At 58.1% G+C, this 18,779-nt stretch overlaps 2 protein-coding genes across 2 annotated transcripts in view; one reads left to right on the forward strand and one right to left on the reverse strand.

Moving 5' to 3' along the window:
* The window catches only part of acap1 (ArfGAP with coiled-coil, ankyrin repeat and PH domains 1), a 53,544-nt gene extending 41,859 nt beyond the window's left edge, over nucleotides 1–11,685 (forward strand). Inside the window, exons 18-22 of the mRNA XM_031899654.1 lie at nucleotides 1,192–1,370; nucleotides 4,400–4,509; nucleotides 8,818–8,928; nucleotides 9,021–9,070; nucleotides 11,150–11,685. Coding sequence (XP_031755514.1) covers nucleotides 1,192–1,370; nucleotides 4,400–4,509; nucleotides 8,818–8,928; nucleotides 9,021–9,070; nucleotides 11,150–11,256 — 557 coding nt within the window. The 3' untranslated portion in view covers nucleotides 11,257–11,685. The remainder of the gene's footprint in view (nucleotides 1–1,191; nucleotides 1,371–4,399; nucleotides 4,510–8,817; nucleotides 8,929–9,020; nucleotides 9,071–11,149) is intronic.
* slc16a13 (solute carrier family 16 member 13) overlaps nucleotides 11,385–18,779 on the reverse strand; it is a 13,683-nt gene continuing 6,288 nt past the window's right edge. The window contains exons 2-5 of the mRNA NM_001097393.1: nucleotides 17,357–17,560; nucleotides 16,344–16,487; nucleotides 13,868–14,605; nucleotides 11,385–11,899 (exon numbers count right to left, since the gene is read on the reverse strand). Coding sequence (NP_001090862.1) covers nucleotides 11,430–11,899; nucleotides 13,868–14,605; nucleotides 16,344–16,487; nucleotides 17,357–17,555 — 1,551 coding nt within the window. The 5' untranslated portion in view covers nucleotides 17,556–17,560 and the 3' untranslated portion in view covers nucleotides 11,385–11,429. The remainder of the gene's footprint in view (nucleotides 11,900–13,867; nucleotides 14,606–16,343; nucleotides 16,488–17,356; nucleotides 17,561–18,779) is intronic.

Genomic DNA, 18,779 nt, shown 5'->3' on the forward strand with positions numbered 1-18,779 from the left:
CCACTTTATGAGAAGGAAGGGCTGTGGGTAAGGTCAGGGAGGGCATTTGTTAATAAGACCTCCATCCTGAGACCACAAGGTGGGAGGCAACATAGGAAGGAATGGGGTGAAGCACTTTTTGCATTCCCCCTTACAACTCATCAGTTGATCATTTATTCCCCCCCCTCTGGAAACGGGATAAGGGAAAGTGGGGCATCAGCAGGACCCCGTGTGGATGAACAACCCCTACAGACCCCTATGAGTTCCTATGAGTTCATAGCCTCACAAAGCTGGAGGGGCTTTGCTAAGTAGTGAGCAGCCACTGAATCCCACCCATTACTTGAGGAACATTAGAGTTTGGGAGCACCCAGCCTTTACACCTAATGCACCACACAAAGAGGGGGGGATGTTAGAGTTTGGGAGCACCCAGCCTTTACACCTAATGCACCACACAAAGAGGGGGGGATGTTAGAGTTTGGGAGCACCCAGCCTTTACACCTAATGCACCACACAAAGAGGGGGGGATGTTAGAGTTTGGGAGCACCCAGCCTTTACACCTAATGCACCACACAAAGAGGGGGGGGGTGTTAGAGTTTGGGAGCACCCAGCCTTTACACCTAATGCACCACACAAGAGGGGGGGGTGTTAGAGTTTGGGAGCACCCAGCCTTTACACCTAATGCACCACACAAGAGGGGGGGGGGTGTTAGAGTTTGGGAGCACCCAGCCTTTACACCTAATGCACCACACAAAGAGGGGGGGGGTGTTAGAGTTTGGGAGCACCCAGCCTTTACACCTAATGCACCACACAAAGAGGGGGGGATGTTAGAGTTTGGGAGCACCCAGCCTTTACACCTAATGCACCACACAAAGAGGGGGGATGTTAGAGTTTGGGAGCACCCAGCCTTTACACCTAATGCACCACACAAAGAGGGGGGGATGTTAGAGTTTGGGAGCACCCAGCCTTTACACCTAATGCACCACACAAAGAGGGGGGGATGTTAGAGTTTGGGAGCACCCAGCCTTTACACCTAATGCACCACACAAAGAGGGGGGGGATGTTAGAGTTTAGGGGCACCCAGCCTTTACACCTAATGCACCACACAGAGGGGGGGGGGGGTGTTAGAGTTTGGGAGCACCCAGCCTTTACACCTAAGAGTTGGATGGAGACTAATTGTGTGTAGGTTGCAAGGTAACGTGTGTCTCCCTGTAGGGGCCGAAGGGGCTGATGGGAAGGATGTGCGTAGCCTCCATCCTGGGGCCCTTCTGTACCGAGCGGTGGAACATCGCTGTCTCCCAACAATGGCCGACGCTCTTGCGCATGGAGCAGATGTGAACTGGGTGCGGAGCGAGGAGAGGGGGTACACCCCGCTGATCCGGGCTGTACTATCAGTAAGTGCCCCCCGTGAGTCCCTACCACCCGCAGTGCCCCCGAGTCCCTACCACCCGCAGTGCCCCCGAGTCCCTACCACCGCAGTGCCCCCCTGAGTCCCTACCACCCGCAGTGCCCCCGAGTCCCTACCACCCGCAGTGCCCCCGAGTCCCTACCACCCGCAGTGCCCCCCTGAGTCCCTACCACCCGCAGTGCCCCCGAGTCCCTACCACCCGCAGTGCCCCCGAGTCCCTACCACCCGCAGTGCCCCCCTGAGTCCCTACCACCCGCAGTGCCCCCCTGAGTCCCTACCACCCGCAGTGCCCCCAAGTCCCTACCACCGCAGTGCCCCCCTGAGTCCCTACCACCCGCAGTGCCCCCCTGAGTCCCTACCACCCGCAGTGCCCCCGAGTCCCTACCACCCGCAGTGCCCCCCTGAGTCCCTACCACCCGCAGTGCCTCCCTGAGTCCCTACCACCCGCAGTGCCCCCGAGTCCCTACCACCCGCAGTGCCCCCGAGTCCCTACCACCCGCAGTGCCCCCGAGTCCCTACCACCCGCAGTGCCCCCCTGAGTCCCTACCACCCGCAGTGCCCCCGAGTCCCTACCACCCGCAGTGCCCCCCTGAGTCCCTACCACCCGCAGTGCCCCCGAGTCCCTACCACCCGCAGTGCCCCCCCGAGTCCCTACCACCCGCAGTGCCCCCCCGAGTCCCTACCACCCGCAGTGCCCCCCGAGTCCCTACCACCCGCAGTGCCCCCCCGAGTCCCTACCACCCGCAGTGCCCCCCCGAGTCCCTACCACCCGCAGTGCCCCCCCGAGTCCCTACCACCCGCAGTGCCCCCGAGTCCCTACCACCGCAGTGCCCCCCTGAGTCCCTACCACCCGCAGTGCCCCCCTGAGTCCCTACCACCCGCAGTGCCCCCGAGTCCCTACCACCCGCAGTGCCCCCCTGAGTCCCTACCACCCGCAGTGCCCCCCTGAGTCCCTACCACCCGCAGTGCCCCCCTGAGTCCCTACCACCCGCAGTGCCCCCCTGAGTCCCTACCACCCGCAGTGCCCCCCTGAGTCCCTACCACCCGCAGTGCCCCCCCTGAGTCCCTACCACCCGCAGTGCCCCCCCTGAGTCCCTACCACCCGCAGTGCCCCCCCTGAGTCCCTACCACCCGCAGTGCCCCCCTGAGTCCCTACCACCCGCAGTGCCCCCCTGAGTCCCTACCACCCGCAGTGCCCCCCTGAGTCCCTACCACCCGCAGTGCCCCCCCTGAGTCCCTACCACCCGCAGTGCCCCCCCTGAGTCCCTACCACCCGCAGTGCCCCCCCTGAGTCCCTACCACCCGCAGTGCCCCCCTGAGTCCCTACCACCCGCAGTGCCCCCCCTGAGTCCCTACCACCCGCAGTGCCCCCCCTGAGTCCCTACCACCCGCAGTGCCCCCCCTGAGTCCCTACCACCCGCAGTGCCCCCCCGAGTCCCTACCACCCGCAGTGCCCCCCCGAGTCCCTACCACCCGCAGTGCCCCCCCGAGTCCCTACCACCCGCAGTGCCCCCCCGAGTCCCTACCACCCGCAGTGCCCCCGAGTCCCTACCACCCGCAGTGCCCCCGAGTCCCTACCACCGCAGTGCCCCCCTGAGTCCCTACCACCCGCAGTGCCCCCCTGAGTCCCTACCACCCGCAGTGCCCCCGAGTCCCTACCACCCGCAGTGCCCCCCTGAGTCCCTACCACCCGCAGTGCCCCCCTGAGTCCCTACCACCCGCAGTGCCCCCCTGAGTCCCTACCACCCGCAGTGCCCCCCTGAGTCCCTACCACCCGCAGTGCCCCCCTGAGTCCCTACCACCCGCAGTGCCCCCCTGAGTCCCTACCACCCGCAGTGCCCCCCCTGAGTCCCTACCACCCGCAGTGCCCCCCTGAGTCCCTACCACCCGCAGTGCCCCCCCTGAGTCCCTACCACCCGCAGTGCCCCCCTGAGTCCCTACCACCCGCAGTGCCCCCCCTGAGTCCCTACCACCCGCAGTGCCCCCCCTGAGTCCCTACCACCCGCAGTGCCCCCGAGTCCCTACCACCCGCAGTGCCCCCCTGAGTCCCTACCACCCGCAGTGCCCCCCCTGAGTCCCTACCACCCGCAGTGCCCCCCCTGAGTCCCTACCACCCGCAGTGCCCCCCCTGAGTCCCTACCACCCGCAGTGCCCCCCCATAGTCCCTACCACCCGCAGTGCCCCCCCTGAGTCCCTACCACCCGCAGTGCCCCCCCTGAGTCCCTACCACCCGCAGTGCCCCCCCTGAGTCCCTACCACCCGCTGTGCCCCCCTGAGTCCCTACCACCCGCAGTGCCCCCCTGAGTCCCTACCACCCGCAGTGCCCTCCCTGAGTCCCTACCACCGCAGTGCCCCCCTGAGTCCCTACCACCCGCAGTGCCCCCCTGAGTCCCTACCACCCGCAGTGCCCCCCTGAGTCCCTACCACCCGCAGTGCCCCCCTGAGTCCCTACCACCCGCAGTGCCCCCCTGAGTCCCTACCACCCGCAGTGCCCCCCTGAGTCCCTACCACCCGCAGTGCCCCCCCCTGAGTCCCTACCACCCGCAGTGCCCCCCCTGAGTCCCTACCACCCGCAGTGCCCCCCTGAGTCCCTACCACCCGCAGTGCCCCCCTGAGTCCCTACCACCCGCAGTGCCCCCCTGAGTCCCTACCACCCGCAGTGCCCCCCCTGAGTCCCTACCACCCGCAGTGCCCCCCCTGAGTCCCTACCACCCGCAGTGCCCCCCTGAGTCCCTACCACCCGCAGTGCCCCCCCTGAGTCCCTACCACCCGCAGTGCCCCCCTGAGTCCCTACCACCCGCAGTGCCCCCCCTGAGTCCCTACCACCCGCAGTGCCCCCCTGAGTCCCTACCACCCGCAGTGCCCCCCTGAGTCCCTACCACCCGCAGTGCCCCCCCTGAGTCCCTACCACCCGCAGTGCCCCCCTGAGTCCCTTCCGTTACACTGGATGGCCCTGTCTCATTGGCTTATAATACAACATCATATGGAATTGGCTTTTATTCTCTCCCCTTCTAGAATTCTCTCGTCGCATCTGAGTTTCTCCTGCAAAATGGGGCGAGTGTGAACCAAACGGATAAGGACGGACGGGGCCCCCTGCACCACGCCACCCTCCAGGGGTACACAGGGTAACGTATTCCCCTCCCTCATCCACAACTACCCTTCCCCTTCAGCCTGCCGCCATTTTGTCAAATCTGCATGCTGGGTGAGCCAATAAAATGTTCAGTAGTGAAGCCTTGTCCAAGGGATTGGGGATCTGCTCTGTGTGGCCCCGTGCCCCGCTCTGTGTGTGGCCCCGTGCCCCGCTCTGTGTGGCCCCGTGCCCTGCTGTGTGTGGCCCCGTGCCCCGCTCTGTGTGGCCCCGTGCCCTGCTGTGTGTGGCCCCGTGCCCCGCTGTGTGTGGCCCCGTGCCCTGCTGTGTGTGCCCCCATGGCCCGCTGAGTGTGGCCCCATACCACCACCCCCACTCCATACCTTAGCAGCCCATGAGGTACTTGCCTGGGGTACCTGCTCATTGCCCTACTGCTCCCCTACAGCCACAACTCAACCTCTCCCAAAGATAACACCACCACCCCCACTCCATACCTTAGTAGCCCATGAGGTACTTGCCTGGGGTACCCGCTCATTGCCCTACTGCTCCCCTACAGCCACAACTCAACCTCTCCCAAAGGTAACCCCACCACCCCCACTCCATACCTTAGTAGCCCATGGAGTACTTGCCTGGGGTACCTGCTCATTGCCCTACTGCTCCCCTTCAGCCACAACTCAACCTCTCCCAAAGGTAACCCCACCACCCCCACTCCATACCTTAGTAGCCCATGAGGTACTTGCCTGGGGTACCTGCTCATTGCCCTACTGCTCCCCTACAGCCACAACTCAACCTCTTCCAAAGGTAACCCCACCACCCCCACTCCATACCTTAGTAGCCCATGGAGTACTTGCCTGGGGTACCTGCTCATTGCCCTACTGCTCCCCTTCAGACACAACTCAACCTCTCCCAAAGATAAACCCACCACCCCCACTCCATACCTTTGTAGCCCAAGAAGTACTTGCCTGGGGTACCTGCTAATTGCCCTACTGCTTCCCTTCAGCCACAACTCAACCTCTCCCAAAGGTAACCCCACCACCCCCACTTCATACCTTAGTAGCCCATGAGGTACTTGCCTGGGGTATCCGCTCATTGCCGTACTGCTCCCCTTCAGACACAACTCAACCTCTTCCAAAGGTAATCCCACCACCCCCACTCCATACCTTAGCAGCCCATGGAGTACTTGCCTGGGGTACCCGCTCATTGCCCTACTGCTCCTCTACAGCCACAACTCAACCTCTCCCAAAGGTTACCCCACCACCCCCACTCCATACCTTAGTAGCCCATGAGGTACTTGCCTGGGGTACCCGCTCATTGCCCTACTGCTCCCCTTCAGCCACAACTCAACCTCTCCCAAAGGTAACCCCACCACCCCCACTCCATACCTTAGCAGCCCATGGAGTACTTGCCTGGGGTACCCGCTCATTGCCCTACTGCTCCCCTTCAGCCACAACTCAACCTCTCCCAAAGGTAATTCCACCACCCCCACTCCATACCTTAGTAGCCAATGAGGTACTTGCCTGGGGTACCTGCTTATTGCCCTACTGCTTCCCTTCAGCCACAACTCAACCTCTCCCAAAGGTAACCCCACCACCCCCACTCCATACCTTAGTAGCCCATGGAGTACTTGCCTGGGGTACCTGCTCATTGCCCTACTGCTCCCCTACAGCCACAACTCAACCTCTCCCAAAGGTAACCCCACCACCCCCACTCCATACCTTAGTAGCCCATGAGGTACTTGCCTGGGGTACCTGCTTATTGCCCTACTGCTTCCCTTCAGCCACAACTCAACCTCTCCCAAAGGTAACCCCACCACCCCCACTCCATACCTTAGTAGCCCATGGAGTACTTGCCTGGGGTACCTGCTCATTGCCCTACTGCTCCCCTACAGCCACAACTCAACCTCTCCCAAAGGTAACCCCACCACCCCCACTCTATACCTTAGTAGCCAATGAGGTACTTGCCTGGGCTACCTGCTCATTGCCCTACTGCTTCCCTTCAGCCACAACTCAACCTCTCCCAAAGGTAACCCCACCACCCCCACTCCATACCTTAGTAGCCCATGGAGTACTTGCCTGGGGTACCTGCTCATTGCCCTACTGCTCCCCTACAGCCACAACTCAACCTCTCCCAAAGGTAACCCCACCACTCCCACTCAATACCTTAGTAGCCCATGGAGTACTTGCCTGGGGTACCTGCTCATTGCCCTACTGCTCCCCTACAGCCACAACTCAACCTCTCCCAAAGGTTACCCCACCACCCCCACTCCATACCTTAGTAGCCCATGAGGTACTTGCCTGGGGTACCCGCTCATTGCCCTACTGCTCCCCTACAGCCACAACTCAACCTCTCCCAAAGGTAACCCCACCACCCCCACTCTATACCTTAGTAGCCAATGAGGTACTTGCCTGGGCTACCTGCTCATTGCCCTACTGCTTCCCTTCAGCCACAACTCAACCTCTCCCAAAGGTAACCCCACCACCCCCACTCCATACCTTAGTAGCCCATGGAGTACTTGCCTGGGGTACCTGCTCATTGCCCTACTGCTCCCCTACAGCCACAACTCAACCTCTCCCAAAGGTAACCCCACCACTCCCACTCAATACCTTAGTAGCCCATGGAGTACTTGCCTGGGGTACCTGCTCATTGCCCTACTGCTCCTCTACAGCCACAACTCAACCTCTCCCAAAGGTTACCCCACCACCCCCACTCCATACCTTAGCAGCCCATGGAGTACTTGCCTGGGGTACCCGCTCATTGCCCTACTGCTCCTCTACAGCCACAACTCAACCTCTCCCAAAGGTTACCCCACCACCCCCACTCCATACCTTAGTAGCCCATGAGGTACTTGCCTGGGGTACCCGCTCATTGCCCTACTGCTCCCCTTCAGCCACAACTCAACCTCTCCCAAAGGTAACCCCACCACCCCCACTCCATACCTTAGCAGCCCATGGAGTACTTGCCTGGGGTACCCGCTCATTGCCCTACTGCTCCCCTTCAGCCACAACTCAACCTCTCCCAAAGGTAATTCCACCACCCCCACTCCATACCTTAGTAGCCAATGAGGTACTTGCCTGGGGTACCTGCTTATTGCCCTACTGCTTCCCTTCAGCCACAACTCAACCTCTCCCAAAGGTAACCCCACCACCCCCACTCCATACCTTAGTAGCCCATGGAGTACTTGCCTGGGGTACCTGCTCATTGCCCTACTGCTCCCCTACAGCCACAACTCAACCTCTCCCAAAGGTAACCCCACCACCCCCACTTCATACCTTAGTAGCCCATGAGGTACTTGCCTGGGGTACCTGCTTATTGCCCTACTGCTTCCCTTCAGCCACAACTCAACCTCTCCCAAAGGTAACCCCACCACCCCCACTCCATACCTTAGTAGCCCATGGAGTACTTGCCTGGGGTACCTGCTCATTGCCCTACTGCTCCCCTACAGCCACAACTCAACCTCTCCCAAAGGTAACCCCACCACCCCCACTCTATACCTTAGTAGCCAATGAGGTACTTGCCTGGGCTACCTGCTCATTGCCCTACTGCTTCCCTTCAGCCACAACTCAACCTCTCCCAAAGGTAACCCCACCACCCCCACTCCATACCTTAGTAGCCCATGGAGTACTTGCCTGGGGTACCTGCTCATTGCCCTACTGCTCCCCTACAGCCACAACTCAACCTCTCCCAAAGGTAACCCCACCACTCCCACTCAATACCTTAGTAGCCCATGGAGTACTTGCCTGGGGTACCTGCTCATTGCCCTACTGCTCCCCTACAGCCACAACTCAACCTCTCCCAAAGGTAACACCACCCCCCACTCCATACATTAGTAGCCCCTACTGCCACAACTCAACCTCTCCCAAAGGTAACCCCACCACCCCCACTCCATACCTTAGTAGCCCATGAGGTACTTACCTGGGGTACCTGCTCATTGCCCTACTGCTCCCCTTCAGCCACAACTCAACCTCTCCCAAAGGTAACCCCACCACCCCCACTCCATACCTTAGTAGCCCATGAGGTACTTACCTGGGGTACCTGCTCATTGCCCTACTGCTCCCCTTCAGCCACAACTCAACCTCTCCCAAAGGTAACCCCACCACCCCCACTCCATACCTTAGTAGCCCATGAGGTACTTACCTGGGGTACCTGCTCATTGCCCTACTGCTCCCCTTCAGCCACAACTCAACCTCTCCCAAAGGTAACCCCACCACCCCCACTCCATACCTTAGTAGCCCATGGAGTACTTGCCTGGGGTACCCGCTCATTGCCCTACTGCTCCCCAACAGCCACAACTCAACCTGTCCTACCTTTTATTTAACCCTACTCTCTCTTGCTCCGCCCCCTCCAGGCTGGCCTGCCTATTCCTGAAACGTGGAGCGGATATCAATGCTGTGGATAATTCTGGGAAAGATGTTCTGTCCATTGCTATAGAAAATGCCAACGCTGACATTGTCACCTTGTGAGTGGGAATCATGTGATGTCATGTTATATAAACTGTAGGTACCCGGGGGGGAGGTTAGTTATTGTTATATAATTGTTTTGTTTCCTTAGACTTCGGCTGGTGAAGATGCGAGAAGCTGACATTGCTCTGGGCCAATCAGGTGAGACATTTGGTGCAAAAGTGCGTGATCCGAAATCCACTTTCCTTATACCTGCATGACTGGGGGTCAGATATGTTCCTTATACCTGCGTGACTGGGGGTCAGACATGTTCTTTACACCTGCGTGACTGGGGATTGGATATGTTCCTTATACCTGTGTGACTGGGGGTCGGACATGTTCCTTATACCTGCGTGACTGGGGGTCGGATATGTTCCTTATACCTGCGTGACTGGGTGTCGGATATGTTCCTTATACCTGCGTGACTGGGTGTCGGATATGTTCCTTACACCTGCGTGACTGGGGGTCGGATATGTTCCTTATACCTGCGTGACTGGGGGTCGGACATGTTCCTTATACCTGCGTGACTGGGGGTCGGACATGTTCCTTATACCTGCGTGACTGGGGGTCAGATATGTTCCTTACACCTGCGTGACTGGGGGTTGGATATGTTCCTTATACCTGCATGACTGGGGGTCGGACATGTTCCTTACACCTGCGTGACTGGGGGTCGGATATGTTCCTTATACCTGCGTGACTGGGTGTCGGATATGTTCCTTACACCTGCGTGACTGGGGATCGGATATGTTCCTCATACCTGCGTGACTGGGGGTCGGACATGTTCCTTATACCTGCGTGACTGGGGGTCGGATATGTTCCTTATACCTGCGTGACTGGGTGTCGGATATGTTCCTTACACCTGCGTGACTGGGGGTCGGATATGTTCCTTATACCTGCGTGACTGGGGGTCGGACATGTTCCTTATACCTGCGTGACTGGGGGTCGGACATGTTCCTTATACCTGCGTGACTGGGGGTCAGATATGTTCCTTACACCTGCGTGACTGGGGGTCGGATATGTTCCTTATACCTGCGTGACTGGGGGTCGGACATGTTCCTTATACCTGCGTGACTGGGGGTCGGACATGTTCCTTATACCTGCGTGACTGGGGGTCAGATATGTTCCTTACACCTGCGTGACTGGGGGTTGGATATGTTCCTTATACCTGTGTGACTGGGGGTCGGACATGTTCCTTACACCTGCGTGACTGGGGGTCGGATATGTTCCTTATACCTGCGTGACTGGGTGTCGGATATGTTCCTTACACCTGCGTGACTGGGGGTCGGATATGTTCCTTATACCTGCGTGATTGGGGGTCGGACATGTTCCTTATACCTGCGTGACTGGGGGTCGGACATGTTCCTTATACCTGCGTGACTGGGGGTCGGACATTTTCCTTACACCTGCGTGACTGGGGTTCGGACATGTTCCTTATACCTGCGTGACTGGGGGTCGGACATGTTCCTTATACCTGCGTGACTGGGTGTCGGATATGTTCCTTACACCTGCGTGACTGGGGGTCGGATATGTTCCTTATACCTGCGTGACTGGGGGTCGGACATGTTCCTTATACCTGCGTGACTGGGGGTCGGACATGTTCCTTATACCTGCGTGACTGGGGGTCGGACATTTTCCTTACACCTGCGTGACTGGGGTTCGGACATGTTCCTTACACCTGCGTGACTGGGGGTCGGACATGTTCCTTACACCTGCGTGACTGGGGGTCGGATATGGTCTTTACCTGCGTGACTGGGGGTCAGACATATTCCTTATACCTGCGTGACTGGGGGTCCGACTTGTTCCTTATACCTGCGTGACTGGGGGTCCGACATGTTCCTTATACCTGCGTGACTGGGGGTCGGACATGTTCTTTATACCTGCGTGACTGGGGGTCGGACATGTTCTTTATACCTGCGTGACTGGGGGTCGGACATGTTCTTTATACCTGCGTGACTGGGGGTCGGACATGTTCCTTATACCTGCGTGACTGGGGGTCGGACATGTTCCTTATACCTGCGTGACTGGGGGTCGGACATGTTCCTTATACCTAAGTGACTGGGGGTCGGACATGTTCCTTATACCTGCGTGACTGGGGGTCGGATATGTTCCTTATACCTGCGTGACTGGGGGTCGGACATGTTACTTATATCTGCGTGACTGGGGGTCGGATATGGTCTTTACCTGCATGACTGGGCGTCGGACCCTGCACTGTTCTATTTCTCACACGTTGTCCCATTACAGGTGACGAGACCTACTTGGACATTTTCCGAGACTTTTCCCTCATGGCGTCGGATGCCCCAGAGAAATTATCTCGGAGAAGCTTCGATCTTCATCTGAGCACCTTGTAACCCGGTCTCCATGAGATGCCCCAGCAGGAATAAGATCCACGGCAGCTGCTGGTAACAGGACTTACCTACCTCCGGGAGATACCTCCATGGAGCCAAAAGACTGCGTCCGGGCCAATAACAGGAGAACCTTTAGGAAAAGCCTATGGACCTATATTTTATTAAGTAGAAACTAGTCAAATCACGTCCCTGGGGGGAGGAGCTTCATGGTTGGCCACTTTAAAGTAAGCATCCCCATTGTTGTGATTCGTCCATGTGCTCCGGAATAGACTCTTGGGTGAGCTACTCCATGGTTGTCCATTGGTCTCATATAATGGTAGGCCAGTACCATTCTTTAATTCTGATTGGTCCGTGGATCCACTTAATTCTCCTTCTGTCCTGATTTGTGATTGATCAGTGGTAATGATAAAGGACTGATCCTTTGTGCTCCTTCCTTGTGAGATGTTCTTGACTGGTGGCTTCTTATGTTCTCTACTGCTTGACTGGCCATCCCATGAGGTGAAGGCTTTGTTATTGAGTGACGGGTTGGTTTGTTTGGTACAGAAGACTCTGGGGACAGTGAGGAGAATAAGTGCCCCAAGAATAAGGAAGGAACCCGCGACAGCAAATGAGGCAGTAAAGTCCCCTGTGAGGTCACACAGCCACCCTACAAGAGAGACATCAAACATGATGCTACATAGACATAGAACTTCTCTTTCTTAACTACCTAGAACTGTATTGGCTAATAGGCCTTTAATATATATACATCTCCCAGCATGCTTTTCAGCCACATTTCAGTTAGTAGTATTGCCCTGTATTAATAGAGGTAGAGATTCATGGGAGAAGATGGTCATTCTGCCCCTTTACATAGCACTGCTAATGCCCCATCTAGAAGGGGCCGGGCAGTTTTGGGCTCCAGTGCTTAAATGGGGTATTATTGTATTACAGCAGGTCCAGAAAAGGGAATGGGCTCAGTTATGGGGAAAGGCTGGCCCAGTTGGGATTGGTTACACTGGGGAAGGGGCAGTTAAGGGGGGGTCACTATATATAAATATATAAGGGGGGGCAGTAATGAAATAGAGAAAGACAGGGAAGAGCGACTAAGCTGATAAAGGGAATGGGCTCAGTTATGGGGAAAGGCTGGCCCAGTTGGGATTGGTTACACTGGGGGGGGGGCAGTTAAGGGGGGGGTCACTATATATAAATATATAAGGGGGGGCAGTAATGAAATAGAGAAAGTACAGGGAAGAGCGACTAAGCTGATAAAGGGAATGGGCTCAGTTATGGGGAAAGGCTGGCCCAGTTGGGATTGGTTACACTGGGGAAGGGGCAGGTTCCTCGGGGTCGGTACCAGTTGGGATTGGTTACACTGGGGAAGGGGCAGGTTCCTCGGGGTCGGTACCAGTCGGGGTTGGTGACACTGGGGGAGGGGCAGGTTCCTCGGGGTCGGTACCAGTTGGGGTTGGTGACACTGGGGGAGGGGCAGGTTCCTCTGGGTCGGTACCAGTTGGAGTTGGTTACACTGGGGAAGGGGCAGGTTCCTCTGGGTCGGTACCAGTTGGGATTGGTTACACTGGGGGAGGGGCAGGTTCCTCTGGGTCGGTACCAGTTGGGATTGGTTACACTGGGGGAGGGGCAGGTTCCTCTGGGTCGGTACCAGTTGGAGTTGGTTACACTGGGGAAGGGGCAGGTTCCTCTGGGTCGGTACCAGTTGGGATTGGTTACACTGGGGGAGGGGCAGGTTCCTCTGGGTCGGTACCAGTTGGGATTGGTTACACTGGGGGAGGGGCAGGTTCCTCGGGGTCGGTACCAGTTGTGATTGGTTACACTGGGGAAGGGGCAGGTTCCTCTGGGTCGGTACCAGTTGGGATTGGTTACACTGGGGGAGGGGCAGGTTCCTCGGGGTCGGTACCAGTTGTGATTGGTTACACTGGGGAAGGGGCAGGTTCCTCTGGGTCGGTACCAGTTGGGATTGGTTACACTGGGGGAGGGGCAGGTTCCTCGGGGTCGGTACCAGTTGTGATTGGTTACACTGGGGGAGGGGCAGGTTCCTCGGGGTCGGTACCAGTTGTGATTGGTTACACTGGGGAAGGGGCAGGTTCCTCTGGGTCGGTAGCAGTCGGGGTTGGTTACACTGGGGGAGGGGCAGGTTCCTCGGGGTCGGTACCAGTTGGGATTGGTTACACTGGGGGAGGGGCAGGTTCCTCTGGGTCGGTAGCAGTCGGGGTTGGTTACACTGGGGGAGGGGCAGGTTCCTCTGGGTCGGTACCAGTTGGGATTGGTTACACTGGGGAAGGGGCAGGTTCCTCTGGGTCGGTACCAGTTGGGATTGGTTACACTGGGGGAGGGGCAGGTTTCTCGGGGTCGGTACCAGTTGTGATTGGTTACACTGGGGAAGGGGCTGGCTCTTAGTCCCTTCCATGCAGGACTGGATTCCCCAGGCTGTTCTTAGTGTACCCCCTGCCCCCCGGGCCCCTCTGTCACTAGAGTTTGTATTGGATGCAGTTACCCCTGTAGGAACTGTATGTGCCCTCGTGGCCCTACCCTGCTGCTGCCCAACCAGCCCCCCCTTACCCCCCGACCTCGTCTCCCAATAACTTGCTGCTGAGAGGACGTTGCACCCCGGTCTACTCACCTGATATGGGGGCACCCAGGAGTCCCCCTCCACTCTCTATCATTTGCAGCAATCCCAGGGCAGGTAAAACCCTTTGGTCCCCAACAACCCCTGGCAGGGCAGAAAAGACCCCTGGGGTGAGAGCCCCGGCACAGAAGCCAAATGCCACGGCTGCCGCCCCCATTTCCACCACTTTCGTTGCCAAGGGGAGGAGTCCCAGGATCACCCCCGAGAGGCCAGTCCATAGGCTGAGGAACATCAGTGTGTGCCGAGGGGCGAGGTCGGACAACCAACCGGCGAAGAGACGTCCCCCCACGTCGGCTACTCCCACGACGGACATTACCATGGCGGCGTGCCACTCGCCCGCCCCTTGCGCCCGCATGTGTGCCACCAGGTGTACGTAGGGCACAAAGTATCCTGTATTGATGGAGGTAATGGCCAGGCAGTAGCGCAGGAACACCCCCTCGCCCAGCAGCTTCCAGCCCCACAGGAAGGGGTAGGAGGGTTCCTGGGGCTCAGTAGGGTTCCTGGGGCGCAGTAGGGCACCACAGGGCACAGAATGAAGCGCCAGGCCTGACAGCAGCAGGAGGGCCCCACGCCAAGAGTAGGTCTCCAGTAAGTACTGCAACAGGGGGCTCAGTGCAAAGGAGAAAACCCCCACTCCCATCAGCACAAAGCCCGTAGCCAGCGACCGGCGCCGCTTAAAGTAACACGTCACGGCCGCCATCGTAGGCGAGAAGATCATTGCCCATCCGAGACCTATTGGGGGAGGAGTCAGAAAGTCACAATATCCTGACCAATAGGAAACCCCAGCTTTAACCTGCCCCCCCTCCACTTCCTACGTGGTGAACCAGTGTGACAGATAGGAGGAGTCATAAATCAGTCCCTCCCCTCTAGTGTGACAGATAGGAGGAGCTATGAATCAGTCCCTCCCCTCTAGTGTGACAGATAGGAGGAGCTATGAATCAGTCCCTCCCCTCTAGTGTGACAGATAGGAGGAGCTATGAATCAGTCCCTCCCCTCTAGTGTGACAGATAGGAGGAGTCTTGAATCAGTCCCTCCCCTCTAGTGTGACAGATAGGAGGAGTTGTAATCAGTCCCTCCCCTCTAGTGTGACAGATAGGAGGAGTCGTGAATCAGTCCCTCCCACTCTAGTGTGACAGATAGGAGGAGCTGTGAATCAGTCCCTCCCCTCTAGTGTGACAGATAGGAGGAGCTGGGAATCAGTCCCTCCCACTCTAGTGTGACAGATAGGAGGAGTTATGAATCAGTCCCTCCCACTCTAGTGTGACAGATAGGAGGAGCTGGGAATCAGTCCCTCCCCTCTAGTGTGACAGATAGGAGGAGTTGTGAATCAGTCCCTCCCCTCTAGTGTGACAGATAGGAGGAGCTATGAATCAGTCCCTCCCCTCTAGTGTGACAGATAGGAGGAGCTATGAATCAGTCCCTCCCCTCTAGTGTGACAGATAGGAGGAGTTGTGAATCAGTCCCTCCCCTCTAGTGTGACAGATAGGAGGAGTCGTGAATCAGTCCCTCCCACTCTAGTGTGACAGATAGGAGGAGCTGTGAATCAGTCCCTCCTATCTAGTGTGACAGATAGGAGGAGCTGGGAATCAGTCCCTCCCACTCTAGTGTGACAGATAGGAGGAGTCATGAATCAGTCCCTCCCACTCTAGTGTGACAGATAGGAGGAGCTGGGAATCAGTCCCTCCCCTCTAGTGTGACAGATAGGAGGAGTTATGAATCAGTCCCTCCCCTCTAGTGTGACAGATAGGAGGAGTCGTGAATCAGTCCCTCCCACTCTAGTGTGACAGATAGGAGGAGCTGTGAATCAGTCCCTCCCCTCTAGTGTGACAGATAGGAGGAGCTGGGAATCAGTCCCTCCCACTCTAGTGTGACAGATAGGAGAAGCTGTGAATCAGTCCCTCCCCTCTAGTGTGACAGATAGGAGGAGCTGGGAATCAGTCCCTCCCACTCTAGTGTGACAGATAGGAGGAGTCGTGAATCAGTCCCTCCCACTCTAGTGTGACAGATAGGAGGAGCTGTGAATTAGTCCCTCCCCTCTAGTGTGACAGATAGGAGGAGTCGTGAATCAGTCCCTCCCACTCTAGTGTGGCAGATAGGAGAAGCTGTGAATCAGTCCCTCCCACTCTAGTGTGGCAGATAGGAGGAGCTGTGAATCAGTCCCTCCCACTCTAGTGTGGCAGATAGGAGGAGCTGTGAATCAGTCCCTCCCACTCTAGTGTGGCAGATAGGAGGAGTCGTGAATCAGTCCCTCCCACTCTAGTGTGGCAGATAGGAGGAGCTGTGAATCAGTCCCTCCCACTCTAGTGTGACAGATAGGAGGGGCTGTGAATCAGTCCCTCCCCTCTAGTGTGACAGATAGGAGGAGCTGTGAATTAGTCCCTCCCCTCTAGTGTGACAGAGTAAAGGAGCCAGGAACTGGACCCGCCCCCTGCAGGCTGAGTGGGAAAATGCGGGGAGTTACTGGGATTACCTGAGAGCCCCCCGATGCACAGGTACAGCTGATACAGCTCAGTAGCAAAGGAGGCAAAGAACATCCCCAGGGCAGACAGGAGCCCCCCCAGAATGACAACAGGGCGAGAGCCAAAACGCAGGGCGAGGGAACATCCCAGGGGGCCTGTGGGGGAGAGAAATTGTGTTAGTGGTGCCCCCCCGATATCTGCTCCACACTATTCTATGGCATCACCCACACGACTTACAGGGCCCCAAAGATAAAAACAGAGCAGAGCATCCCGCCCTACCCACAGGCAGTTACAGGTCTCTGCAGAGCATCCCGCCCTACCCACAGGCAGTTACAGGTCCCTGCAGAGCATCCCGCCCTACCCACAATGTTAGAGGGTCCCTGCAGAGCATCCCGCCCTACCCACAATGTTACAGGGTCCCTGCAGAGCATCCCGCCCTACCCACAATGTTACAGGGTCCCTGCAGAGCATCCCGCCCTACCCACAATCAGTTACAGGTCTCTGCAGAGCATCCTGCCCTACCCACAATGTTAGAGGGTCCCTGCAGAGCATCCCGCCCTACCCACAATGTTAGAGGGTCCCTGCAGAGCATCCCGCCCTACCCACAATCAGTTACAGGTCCCTGCAGAGCATCCCGCCCTACCCACGGTCAGTTAAAGGTCTCTGCAGAGCATCCTGCCCTACCCACAATGTTAGAGGGTCCCTGCAGAGCATCCCGCCCTACCCACGGTCAGTTACAGGTCTCTGCAGAGCATCCCGCCCTACCCACAATGTTAGAGGGTCCCTGCAGAGCATCCCGCCCTACCCACAATGTTAGAGGGTCCCTGCAGAGCATCCCGCCCTACCCACAATCAGTTACAGGTCCCTGCAGAGCATCCTGCCCTACCCACGGTCAGTTACAGGTCTCTGCAGAGCATCCCGCCCTACCCACAATGTTAGAGGGTCCCTGCAGAGCATCCCACCCTACCCACAATGTTAGAGGGTCCCTGCAGAGCATCCCGCCCTACCCACAGGCAGTACTCACTCAGGAGCTGTTGCACAGCCACACCACAAGATGTCACCCATGAGACGCTCCCAGCTGCCGACTCAAAGTTCTCCACAAATGCCGGGAAGAAAACCCCTAAGGAGCGAACGGTGCCGAAGACCAGGCCGGCCTGCATGAAGCAGGAGAGCAACAGCACTGCCCCCCGGATATCCCCCTGCCGGGGCAGAGAGCAGGGCATTCCACCTGGGAAAGAGAGACAGAGGCAATTCAGCTATTTCCCCAGTCTCTCGCTGTCTGTCTCTCTCGAGGGCAGAGTTCACATTGAGTAACTGAGAGTGTTCAGTTATGTGCACTGTTCCACTTACTCACTCACTAGCACCTACCCCTGCCCCCCCCCCACCTGTATCCCTGGCACCTACCCATCCCCCCCCTCACTCACCTGTACTAACCCCCCACCCATCTGTGTCCCTGGCACCTACCCATCCCCCCCCTCACTCACCTGTACTAACCCCCCACCCATCTGTGTCCCTGGCACCTACCCCTAACAACCCCCCACTCACCTGTACCAACCCCCCACCCACCTGTACCAACCCCCCACTCACCTGTACCAACCCCCCACTCTCCTGTACCAACCCTCCACCCACCTGTATCCCTGGCACCTACCCATCCCCCCCCTCACTCACCTGTACTAACCCCAACCCATCTGTGTCCCTGGCACCTACCCCTAACAACCCCCCACTCACCTGTACCAACCCCCCACCCACCTGTACCAACCCCCCACTCACCTGTACCAACCCCCCACTCACCTGTACCAACCCCCCACTCACCTGTACCAACCCCCACCCACCTGTATCCCTGGCACCTACCCATCCCCCCCCCTCACTCACCTGTACCAACCCCCCACTCACCTGTATCCCTGGCACCTACCCATCCCCCCCTCACCTGTACCAACCCCCCACTCACCTGTATCCCTGGCACCTACCCATCCCCCCACTCACCTGTACCAACCCCCCACCCACCTGTATCCCTGGCACCTACCCATCCCCCCCTCACTCACCTGTACCAACCCCCCACTCACCTGTATCCCTGGCACCTACCCATCCCCCCCCTCACTTGTACCAACCCCCCACTCACCTGTATCCCTGGCACCTACCCATCCCCCCCCACTCACCTGTACCAACCCCCCACTCACCTGTATCCCTGGCACCTACCCCTAACAACCCCCCACTCACCTGTATCCCTGGCACCTACCCCTAACAACCCCCCACTCACCTGTATCCCTGGCACCTACCCCTAACAACCCCCCACTCACCTGTATCCCTGGCACCTACCCCTAACAACCCCCCACTCACCTGTATCCCTCGCACCTACCCCTAACAACCCCCCACTCACCTGTATCCCTCGCACCTACCCCTAACAACCCCCCACTCACCTGTATCCCTGGCACCTACCCCTAACAACC

The sequence above is a fragment of the Xenopus tropicalis genome, chromosome 3 (genome assembly GCF_000004195.4).
Source record: "Xenopus tropicalis strain Nigerian chromosome 3, UCB_Xtro_10.0, whole genome shotgun sequence".
NCBI lineage: Eukaryota > Metazoa > Chordata > Amphibia > Anura > Pipidae > Xenopus > Xenopus tropicalis.